The 11,012-nt window shown below is 46.8% G+C and overlaps 1 protein-coding gene across 1 annotated transcript; it reads right to left on the bottom strand.

Moving 5' to 3' along the window:
- Positions 1-5,749: 5,749 nt before the first annotated feature.
- adap2 (ArfGAP with dual PH domains 2) lies at positions 5,750-10,577 on the bottom strand. Its single transcript, XM_030351766.1, has 11 exons — positions 10,296-10,577; positions 9,783-9,913; positions 9,203-9,294; positions 8,840-8,922; positions 8,565-8,677; positions 8,320-8,466; positions 7,851-7,934; positions 7,569-7,631; positions 7,255-7,332; positions 6,880-7,108; positions 5,750-6,736 (listed from the first exon to the last, which is right to left on the bottom strand). The coding sequence occupies exons 1-11, from the start codon at positions 10,381-10,383 to the stop codon at positions 6,705-6,707; spliced, it is 1,140 nt and encodes a 379-aa protein (XP_030207626.1). The 5' UTR covers positions 10,384-10,577; the 3' UTR covers positions 5,750-6,704.
- Positions 10,578-11,012: the final 435 nt, after the last annotated feature.

Raw genomic sequence — 11,012 nt, forward strand, 5'->3', positions numbered from 1 at the left:
CTACAGGCCTTTGCCCTCATGTCCAGGGAATTGGGGCGTGTTATGTCCACCCTGGTCCAGACTCGCCGCCAGGTTTGGTTGGCTCAGTCGCCCCTGACGGAGGCGTGCAGGAAGGCCCTTAGAGCCGTGCCAGTGGTACCGGGGGAGCTGTTTGGGTCAGCTGCCCTGGAGACGCTGGAGCGAGCTGCCCAAGCTAGGCAAACCAACCTGCAGCTGTCAGGTCTTCACAGGAGTGTCTCCGCTCCTGGCAGGCCTAGAGCCCCCCCGGCTGCCCCCCGGGGCCGCTACCAGCCACCACGCTCTTACCCAGCAAGAGAGGAGGGCCTACGCAGGTCTCGGCGGTCCGCCCAGCAGCCCGCTGATAGCTTTCGCGCCCCCGCCCGCCCATCGCCCGGGCAGCCTCGGGCCGCGGAGCCTCACCGGTACCCCTCCAGAGCCGACAGAGGCCGGGGGGCCAGGCGCTAGGACCACGGGGCCGGTCGTCGGCTGTTTTTCCCAGCAGCAGATCAGCTATTGGGCTGCCTGTACTATAGACCCCTGGGTGGTTTCCACCTTAACCCGGGGGTACGAATTACAGTTCCGACGCCGGCCCCAGGCCTTTGGCCGGGTCAGGATGACAGTCGTCCGCGACCCGACGAAGGCCGCAGCTCTGGCCCAGGAGCTATCCGCCCTCCTGGCCAAGGGTGCGATCGAGCCAGTGGACCCTCAGTTACAACCCGGGGGGTTCTACTCGGCGTACTTTCTGGTCACCAAGAAAGACGGCGGATTCAGGCCCATTCTAGACCTAAGGGGCCTGAACACGTTTTTAAAAATTTTACCATTTCACATGCTCACCTCGGCGGACACCCTGAGGGTAGTTGCCAGGGGGGAGTGGTTCACGACTATAGACCTAAAGGACGCCTATTTTCATGTGCCGGTTGCGGCACACCACAGGCGGTTCCTGAGGTTTGCCTATCGGGGCAGGCATTACCAATTCAGGGTACTTCCCTTCGGGCTTTCCCTCTCCCCGAGGGTTTTCACCAGGGTTGTGGCGGCAGCCCTCGCACCCCTGCAGACGCAGGGCATGAAGATCCTGCCGTATCTGGACGACTGGCTGGTCTGTGCGCCCTCCAGGTCCCAGGTGGCCCAGGACACGGCCCGCCTGCTGTCGCACGTCGCCCGGCTGGGCTTGACGGTGAATCAAACAAAGAGTTGCCTGGACCCTTCCCAACGGGTTACCTATCTGGGGTTGGTCCTGGACTCGGTCGCCATGAAGGCCTACCTTTCACCTCGACGGGTGAACGACATCCTCCGCCTCCTTCCTCTCTTCAGAGCCGGCAGGAGGCTGCTTTTTATTCTTTTTCTTCAGCTTCTGGGCAAGCTGGCAGCTGCTTCAGCTGTGGTGCCTCTGGGTTTACTGTCCCTGCGCCCACTCCAAATGTGGCTGAACAGCCTGCACCTAGATGCCAAGTGGCACAGGCAGAGGAGGGTCAAGGTGACCCTGCAGTGTCTTGTCTCTCTGGCCCCATGGAGAAGGAGAGCGTATCTGGAGGCAGGCGTGCCCATGGGCGCAATCCCGGCACGCCGGGAGTTGGTGACAACCGATGCCTGCCTCTCGGGATGGGGCGCAGTGTGGCAGGGCAGGACTGCGCAGGGACGGTGGTCTGGCCGGGACATGGCACAACACATCAATGTGCTGGAACTCCGGGCTGTGCAGCTGGCATTAGCCAGCTTTCTGCCCCATTTGACAGGCCGGCATGTCCTGGTCCGGTCGGACAACATGGCCACGGTTTCGCAGGTGAACCACCAGGGGGGCACCAGGTCAGCACGGCTACTCCGGGTATCCCAGAGCCTGTTGACTTGGGCTTCTCCCCGTCTGGCCAGCCTACGTGCAGTCTATTTGCCGGGGGCCCAGAATCGGGCGGCAGACTTCCTCTCCCGACGGAAGCCTCCACCGGGGGAATGGCGGCTTCACCCCGAGGTGGTGCAGTCAATGTGGGGCCTCTTCGGCAGGGCAGAGGTGGACCTCTTTGCCTCGGAGGAGTCGGCGCATTGCCCCCTCTGGTTCTCCTGGGCAGAAGCGTCCAGCCCTTTAAGGCAGGACGCGCTGGCGCACGATTGGCCGGACAGGCCTCTTTATGCCTACCCACCATTGCCTTTGATTCTGCCGACACTCCAGAGGGTCCTTTTGCAGGGCCACCGGCTCCTTCTGGTGGCCCCCTTTTGGCCGGGGAGGCTCTGGTATCCACTGCTGCTCAGGCTCTGCTGCAGCACGCCATGGCGCCTCCCCGACAGGAGGGATCTCCTGTCCCAGCTGGGGGGTCAGATCTGGCATCCCGACCCCTCTCGCCTACAGCTCTGGGCTTGGCCACTGCAGGGCCCGACCCACTGCTGAGGGAGTGCACTACGGCTGTCAGGGGTACGGTCATGAGTGCCAGGGCACCATCGACCAGGTTGCAGTACGGAAACAGGTGGAAGCTGTTCTCCAACTGGTGTGCGGCTAGGGCCGTGGATCCAGTGCATTGTGCTGTGACCACGGTGCTGGAATTTCTGCAGTCCCTCCTGGATAGTGGCCGGTCGCACTCTACCCTGAGGGTCTATGTCGCTGCCATCTCCTCCCTACATGATAGGGTTGACAGCGCCACGGTAGGGCGCCACAGATTAGTGTCCCTCTTTCTAAGAGGGGCTTTGAGGCTGCGTCCCCCTACAGCCATGCGGTCTCCAGCATGGGACCTGCCGCTGGTGCTGGAAGCCTTGTCATCTCCTCCCTTCGAGCCTTTGGGTCAAGGGGGTTTGAAGTGGCTGTCTATGAAGGCTGCCTTTTTACTCGCCATAACATCTGCCAAGCGGGTCGGGGAGTTGCATGCCCTATCAGTGAGTGATACATGCCTGAGGTGGAACTCTGATGGCTCGGGTGTCACTCTATGGCCGAACGTTGCGTTCCTGCCAAAGACCCTGCCACGCAATCACCTTAACCAGCCCATCCAGTTAGCACGCTTTGACCCCCCTTCTGGGGAGGGTGGGTCTGAGCTGCTGTGCCCGGTGCGGGCCCTTAGGGCTTATATTTCTGCTACCGCCGGTATTCGCCAGTCGGAGCAGCTTTTTGTTTGCCATGGTGGCCCTAACAGGGGTCATGCTTTAACAAAGCAGAGGCTGTCCCACTGGATTGTGGAGACCATAACACACGCCTACGGGGCCAGTGGCCGCCCCCCGCCATCCAGGGTGAGGTGTCACTCAACTAGGAGCGTCTCCACATCATGGGCTGCCCTGAGAGGGGTGCCCCTGGGGACCATCTGTGCCGCGGCGTCATGGGCGTCGCCTAGCACATTCTCCAGGTTCTACCGGGTCAACGTTGCCACTCCCCATCCAATGGGCGTGGCCCTGATGCCAAGCTCTGCTTTCTCTGATCAGTAGGTGAGCACCTTGACTCTTCGTGACGTTGTTGGTATTGGCCATCCAGTGCTTAATGCACCGCCTCTGGCGGTCAGTAAGGATGAAATAGAACGCAGAGTTACGTATGTAACTCCGGTTCTATGAATCCTGGATGACCGCCAGAGTTACAGGTCACTCAGAAGTCTTGTGGTTCGCGAGAAGATTCTGGGAACAGATCCTCTGTCGACACCGGGCTATATAGCCAATCCGGTGTCACGAGGGTCACATGTGACCTTGTTGGTATAGGTACTCGAACTGCGCATGCGCGAGACGGATAAATCCAGTGCTTAATGCACCGCCTCTGGCGGTCATCCAGGATTCATAGAACCGGAGTTACATACGTAACTCTGCGTTTCATTATTTCAATTTTTTTTTATGCTTTATTACATTTTGTTGCTGAAATCCTCCTTCAATCCACCCATCCGCTCGGATCAGGTTAATCCTCAATAGTGTGATCCCAATCCTGCTAAATCCTGCATCGGTCCGCGGTCTGTGCGCGCCTTTCCTGCCCAATGCAAGTGATGCCTCCCCCAAAATATGAATGAATGAATGAATGAATATGAAATATGGTTAGGAGTCAGAAATAATTAGTATATGTATGAGATGTATTATATCTGTTGCATGGATTTAGGATTTAGACCTTAGAAATAGATATACGATTTAGCATTTCGATTTAGGATTTTGATTTGGATGCACGATTTAGAAATTAAATCTAGATTTAGCTTTAGGTTTGAGATTTAGATATAGCCTATGATTTCGATTTAGGATTTCGACTTTTGATCTATTCGGATATAAAGATTTCGATTTATATGTAAGATTAAGTTTCAGATTTAGCATTTAGATATAAAATGTAGCCTACCTATAGGATTTAGATTGAACATATAATTCCAATTGTATATGTCAAAGTTAAATGAACGGGTGGACGGGTGTTTATTTGCTAAATCTGGGAAAATTAAGCAAATCTCGAGTTAAATCTGGAACAGGTGAAGCACGTTTTTGAGTATCAATAGTAAAAAAAAAGATACCTGAAGCCACCTTCACTTTTTTAAAGTGTTTGCTGCCCGAAGCCGGCCATGAATATGATAGCATATACCATGTAACCCAAACATTATCAAAATAAGCCTTGTAAGACCTATGCTCTATATTCTATAAAGTAATGATGTATTTTATCCGAACAATACCATCATTATTGCTATTTGTTGCAAAGGTTTGAATTTTTGGTGCTGTTTGTTGTTGTTGATTAATTGTGCAGCTCGCCTGCCGGGCTGCGGGCCACTAGCGGGAAACGCCCCCTAGGCTTGATCTGGGTCAGAGCGATGCAGTCAACCGGTCTAGTAGGCTATGGGTAATTCAGTGTGATTTGGACAGTTTTTGGTATTTGCGCTTTCTCTAATCATTCTCGCCATTAACCCCAAAAATGTATTTAAAACATAATACATTTATGTGATTCTTAGCTAACTATATGAGAAGGAAAGGTTAGATCATATTCCTATGTAGCATACCATTGGTAATGGTAAAAAAATTGTAATGTTTGGGATAAAAATTGACTATTTTATGGTTAATTAAGCATGGCACGCACGAAACACGGGCTATGAGTCTTGGGTGTGATACTTGCATCCACCATCTCCCTGTAACAGCATTATGTAACCCAATTCTTTAATCATTCCAATTTGTTGCTTTTCTCTCTTTTGCTGTCTCCCTGAATCTATTATCCTTGCTGCCATATTTCCCCCTGATGGTTTAATCAGTTTGTAAAGAGTGGATTAAGAGGTCTCTGTGTTCACCTTTACACATGATGTCTATCAACCTGTCTGTGTTTATTTTGTGATAACCACTACACCAAAACAATTTTGGTGATTTCTGTTTGTTATAAGACTTGTTTCATTATCTCTGCCATTATGGTTTGTTTCATATCAATGTCCACCTTAAAGCACCTGCAGAACCTACATATCATTACTACATGACTGTCTCTGCATCACAAAACACTAATATATGGGTTCTCTATTACGAAGCCTTTTAAAACCCAATGTCCCTGTTAGATTTCAGCTTATTTCTAAACTGTTCGGACAGACTCTGCGTTATGTATTTTTCGTTGTGGTAGTAATTCTTGAAGTCGAAATCACTACTAGAATTACTACCACGACGAAAAATACACAACGCAGAGTCTCTCCGAACAGTTTAGAAATAAGCTGAAATCTAACATTGGTGCCGTGACCCGGATATAGTTTTTTTTAATCTTTGGTGCCGGGACACCGTCTTGAAAAGCCTTTTAAAACCCAATGTCCCTAAACTATGCAGTCCCATACGTGAAATTGCAAATCCTACAATGGCGAAGGCATACAATTAATGGTTTTACTCATAAATGTAGTCACAAATTAGGCAATCCAAAATGACAGGATTGCATTAGGTTCAGAGGCGCTGCATCCCATTAGGCATACCAGGCAATTGCCTGGGGCCCCGCAATTGCTTGGGGCCCCGGGCCACTGCTAGGGGGCCCCCTAGAGCCAAAAAAAATAATAAAATAAATAAAAATTGCTCCTTACCCCCATGGAGATCACCAATGGCGGGATAGGAATCCAGCTGATATCCCACAGCTCTCTCCCCTGAGACACTAGCACTGATTTGGTCGGAGCTTATGATTGACATTACATTTCACATGACGTTGTTACGTTTCCTACTTACAAATAGAAGGTTTCCATTGAGACCAGCCCAGCTGGACCTGAACCCAAGTCTCCAGAGCTCAATACCAACAGTCAGGGGGAGCGTTAACGCGTAATGGGCCCCAGGACTAAGGTCCTTAAGGGCCCATATTAAACTTACCGCAGGCCAGCTTACCTAGCGGGCTGCTCCTTGCCAATAATACAAGTCAGTGGTTTGAGCCTCAATTTACTGAAAGGCAAATAACTAACCCTAGGTAAATGTAAAATAATGCACCGAAGCACACATACAAGTGAACAGCCAATAGCAAATCCTCATAACCAAAATGACATAAGGCTCAACCATGATAGAAACAAAAACTAGCAGGGCTATAATGGAACCACAGATTAACAGCACAGAATCACTCGACAATATGGCTCTTTGAACAACACAAAAATGGTGACGCATCAAACTAATTGTCAAAGTGATTAAAATATAAATTAGTGTAATTATAATTGTTATCATTTACAATGAAAAACAGTAAAAAGGATGAAGGGCACCCAAGGTGACAGCCTTTATGACCTATGCCCAGGGGCCACCCTTTACGCTCTCTTCTGTAAACCGACCAATCGAGTCCCACTTCCTGCTGCTGTGTGTCACTTCCTTCTTCTCCTCCAATTTGCTTCATCTGGAGGAAGAAAGACAACAATAGACCACATTTAGTACCCCCTCTCTGTCTCTGACTCTCCTTATCTCATACAGTATGTATATATGTTATATCTATAAAGAGGATAGATTCTGGATGACCATGAGGAGAGCAGAGGCACCCACTGGAGTAGTCCTGTAGAGTCATGGGTGTGGAGATGACCTCTCGGAGGGCCTCTAGCCACTCCCCCTGTTCCTGCTCTTGTTCACACATGAAGATGAACTGCCTCCCAGGGGTCGTCATGGCGATGCCCCAGTTCCACTTGCCCTGGCGCCTCCCCGCCGGGCTCTGCCCGTCGACCGAGTAGCCATGGCTCTCCGTCCCGAGGAAGACGGCCCCCAGCTCGGTGGCATCCTGGTGGGGAACAGAGTGGATATGTGCATGTGTCTACTTGAATCAGTAAGCACAGCAAGTAGCACACACACGCACACGCACACACACACAAATGTTAATACAAATGGGAATGTTATTGTTTGTTTCTGTTTTTATAGTCAAGTTACCATTGGAGTTTTAAAGTACAGAAGCTTTCTGTCTTGTAAACTTAATGTGAACCACCTCTTCTTGAATGGCTCCCACTGCTGCCATATGGGACAAAGGCACGCACGCACACACACACACACACACACACACACACACACACACACACACACACACACACACACACACACACACACACACACACACACACACACACACACACACACACACACACACACACACACACACACACAGGCAAAAGGGATATCATGCTTTAGTATATGTCAACTGAATATTTGTATTGATCAATTTTGGAAGTGCTTTGTGAACCACTAACCAAGGGACCTGTTTTTTCCATGTAGCCTTCTTTCACGCAGCACCTGCTAATCAGAGGTATTAACTGCAAAGGGAGACAAAAGGGGAACCGATTAATAGACCAAAGTACTTCAGACTGATCTTTACATTTATATGACCGGTAGGATAATAGTTTGTATAAAGAGGCAAAGCATGCTGGAAGTGGATGGAAAATTGTAATCACATAGACTGCAACGCAACAGCTTTCAGGTCTTTCACAACGTTCTCCATTATCAAATATAATTTTAAACTGCTGAATGCTCACCACATTGTCTTGAGCAGCTGGGTGTTTCCTCTTGAGGTATGCCAACTTAGTCGCCCGAATAGCATTGAACCAGGAAACAATTACCTAAAAATAATGTACCAGTTGAGTTTGCAGGATATTTGAATTTAGTTAGTATTTGACATTTGATTATGATATGCAATTCATTGCATGTCTAGTAAAAATGTATATTATCAACAATATATATTTTTAATCTTTATAAACTCTATAAACTAATGCCGTTATTCAGGAGAGCCTAATAGCTACAGGATGTATTTTATGAAACAGGCCAAATCTTGGCCTGTTTTACAGACATGACAGTAGGGAGGTTATAGCACCTTATATGGCATCATTACTGGATCAGCTGACTCCTACACTTACTCTGGCCATGAACCATAGCCTAGATTAGTCCTCCCTGCACAATTTAAACGATGCACAGTTTTCTATGGTACATATGTGGACAAGTCCTCACCTGTCCACTCTCATGGTAAACAAACAAATTCCTGGTGCGTTCCTCCTGCTGGTAGGAGATCTGCAGGCCGTGAGCGTGGCCCATCTTCTCGGGCTGGAAAACTGCGTTCAGGTCCTTCATGTAGATCACACGTTTGGGAACCTTGGACTGAGCGGTGGTGGTGGGCAGGGAGTCAGTGATGCACAATACTCTTGGCTTTGTAGTTCAGCCAGATATCCATCAAATGGTTCATAAAAAGTACCCACGTCTTCTCTGACAAAGTATCTGAGTGTGAACTCTCTCTGGCAGAGCAGGAAGGTCCTCTTGAGAAACGCCTTTTTGTTCTTGCCCTTCTTCCATAGAGCTGCCTCCAATATGTCTGGGTTACAGCAGATCCATGTTGTCTATTAAAGATACCTGATCTAACCATGCATACTACACACTAAGGATGGGGTTCACACTTACAGATGCATTAGTACTGTAATGGAGGTTTTGGTTTGTTAATACTTTCTTGTTCATCATCATTTGTTGTTGTTCATACCTGAGTTATAGTCACGCCGAACGTTTTCCCCTGTGAATTCTCTTCTCTCGTATTTTGCACGGATCCATTGATCCCTAAGAACACTAAAAAGAGGCATACAATTTTCAGTCAATGTTCTAAGAAGTAACCATCCCAGAGCTTGAACTCATTTTTTAATCTTTTTTGGACGATATATATGTTGAACATCATGGGTAGCCACCATTTATAAATATATTTTGATACATGCAGTTCTACATGCACATACAATATTTATAAATGGTTCTGGGCCACTAGAATCTGTTCCTCATACAGGGCTCTCTTTCCCCGCACTCTTTCTGTTTAGTCTTTTTCACATCACAAATGTTTACCAAAATCGTCACTCACACACAATCTTTCTGTTGTGGCTGATAGAAAAAAGCAGGGATGCATTTCTCAAACACAGAATTGGAGGAAGTGTTGCCCTTTTCTCTCATGAACTGAAACAAAAAGAGATTACAGCATGGTCAATGTCTATTTTTTTTTAATATATATTGTTTGGATTGTAGTCAGTTTGGAAGCAATGTGTGAATATAGTGAAGAATTTATTGATTTGTGAGGAAATTGTAGTTCAGCTGATGATTAATTAATTTGTCTACTAGGCCAGTCTAAATGCAGGTAGGCTAACATAAATCATCCAATATATTTTAGGTAATTGGTCCAATAACCAAAAACTTGCACAAAGTTAATAATACCACCTATATACCACGAACTAGTTTGTTTATAATAAGATATAATAGCCTGAGAACCAAAAAAACATAAAATGATTTGAACACAACAAAGGCTAAAAGGCAAGACATGGTGGAGTAATGGGTTAGTATGTTGAGTATGTTTTTGCTTGTGTTCTATTCCTGATAATCACCTATGATCACTCATTCATTTCATGCATTAATTCCTTATTGTGAGTTCATTATAGTCCTCGCTTTACCTCAACAAGAGAGTCTTCCCAGTAATCCAGGCGTATGGACTTGACTCTGCTGACAGCCGGTAAGTCCCGGTGTGTTCCAGAACAGTTCAGACACACGAAAATACCAAGGACGTATGAGGCCCAGTCCGGATCTATCAAATAATTGATATATTAACTCGGTGAGACCGAAGACAACATAGACTGGAAATTATACAGTAAATGTTGTCTTAATTGCCATCATTTACAATAGGAAGGTAGGCTACCTTTATCAAAATATTATCTATATGGCACTTCATTTATTTTCCTAGTTATATGTAGAGTTTTACATTCTATTTGAACTTGTGAATGTTGCGTGCCGTGTACAGACGATCAAGAGGAACATACAAAGAAAGTATCTACTTACACTTCCCTCTGTACAAAATGTGAAAAAGTACCTTTGATGTGTTATAAATCCGATAAAAACCACACATGAATGTTTTGAAAATATTCTACCATCTCTTACACAGAATATCCCAAATATGTGTGTGCACTCACCTGGGGCTCCGCAATCAGCACACAAGTGATTTCCTGGCTGTTTCATCAAATCAAGCAAGATCCTCTTATTTCTTTCCGGATTTGCCATAGGTCACAGGTTGATGCTATTGAAATGGCTATTAAGTCCCACCTAAGAGGCTACAGTGTAACAAGTAGTCCATATTTGCACAAAGGTTAAAATAACTACTGGGTTCCTTTCAGTGGGCCAAGAGATTTAGAATTTCCTCTTAGCGCCAAAAACCGACACGGTTTATTGTTCTCCCAGGCAACACAGTAACTGAAATAACAGAAACAGGAAGTCAGATCAGTTTCTATTCATATTTATATATATACATATGCTATTATGGAATGGAATTACTTTTAAAATTCTCCATCACCCTTGAGCTTTGCATTCCCCCAAGTCCGTATCAAATGGAATAAATGTGTGTAGCGCATTTACAAGTTGTGCTTATTACTGCAATGTGTCATGCCATCGCCATGACATCACTTAAAGATTTGGACGTTTCTTTAATATTAACATTTTCCAGTGTGAGGGTTATCTAAAATAAGTTATCGTGTACGTAGTCTACAAAAATATATAGTATTTAAAGACATAGGCTATTTATAATCTAGAAACAGTGCCAGGCCTACAATAGTATCTTAATTAATACATTTAATACGTGTGTGTGAGATAGTTTGAAATTTTTCATTTAAATGAACAATTTTTTCTTTCTTACT

Source organism: Gadus morhua, chromosome 3 (genome assembly GCF_902167405.1).
Source record: "Gadus morhua chromosome 3, gadMor3.0, whole genome shotgun sequence".
Taxonomy (NCBI): Eukaryota; Metazoa; Chordata; class Actinopteri; order Gadiformes; family Gadidae; genus Gadus; species Gadus morhua.

Bases quoted from the DNA above. Each gene is read 5' to 3' on its own strand.
- adap2 (XM_030351766.1), bottom strand. From the start codon at position 10,383: ATGGCAAATCCGGAAAGAAATAAGAGGATCTTGCTTGATTTGATGAAA. The intron at 8,467-8,564 runs GTGGGTACTTTT...ACCACCGCTCAG, and splicing joins GATACTTTGTCAGAGAAGAC to TCCAAGGTTCCCAAACGTGT. The intron at 7,109-7,254 runs GTAACTTGACTA...GTTCCCCACCAG, and splicing joins TGTACTTTAAAACTCCAATG to GATGCCACCGAGCTGGGGGC.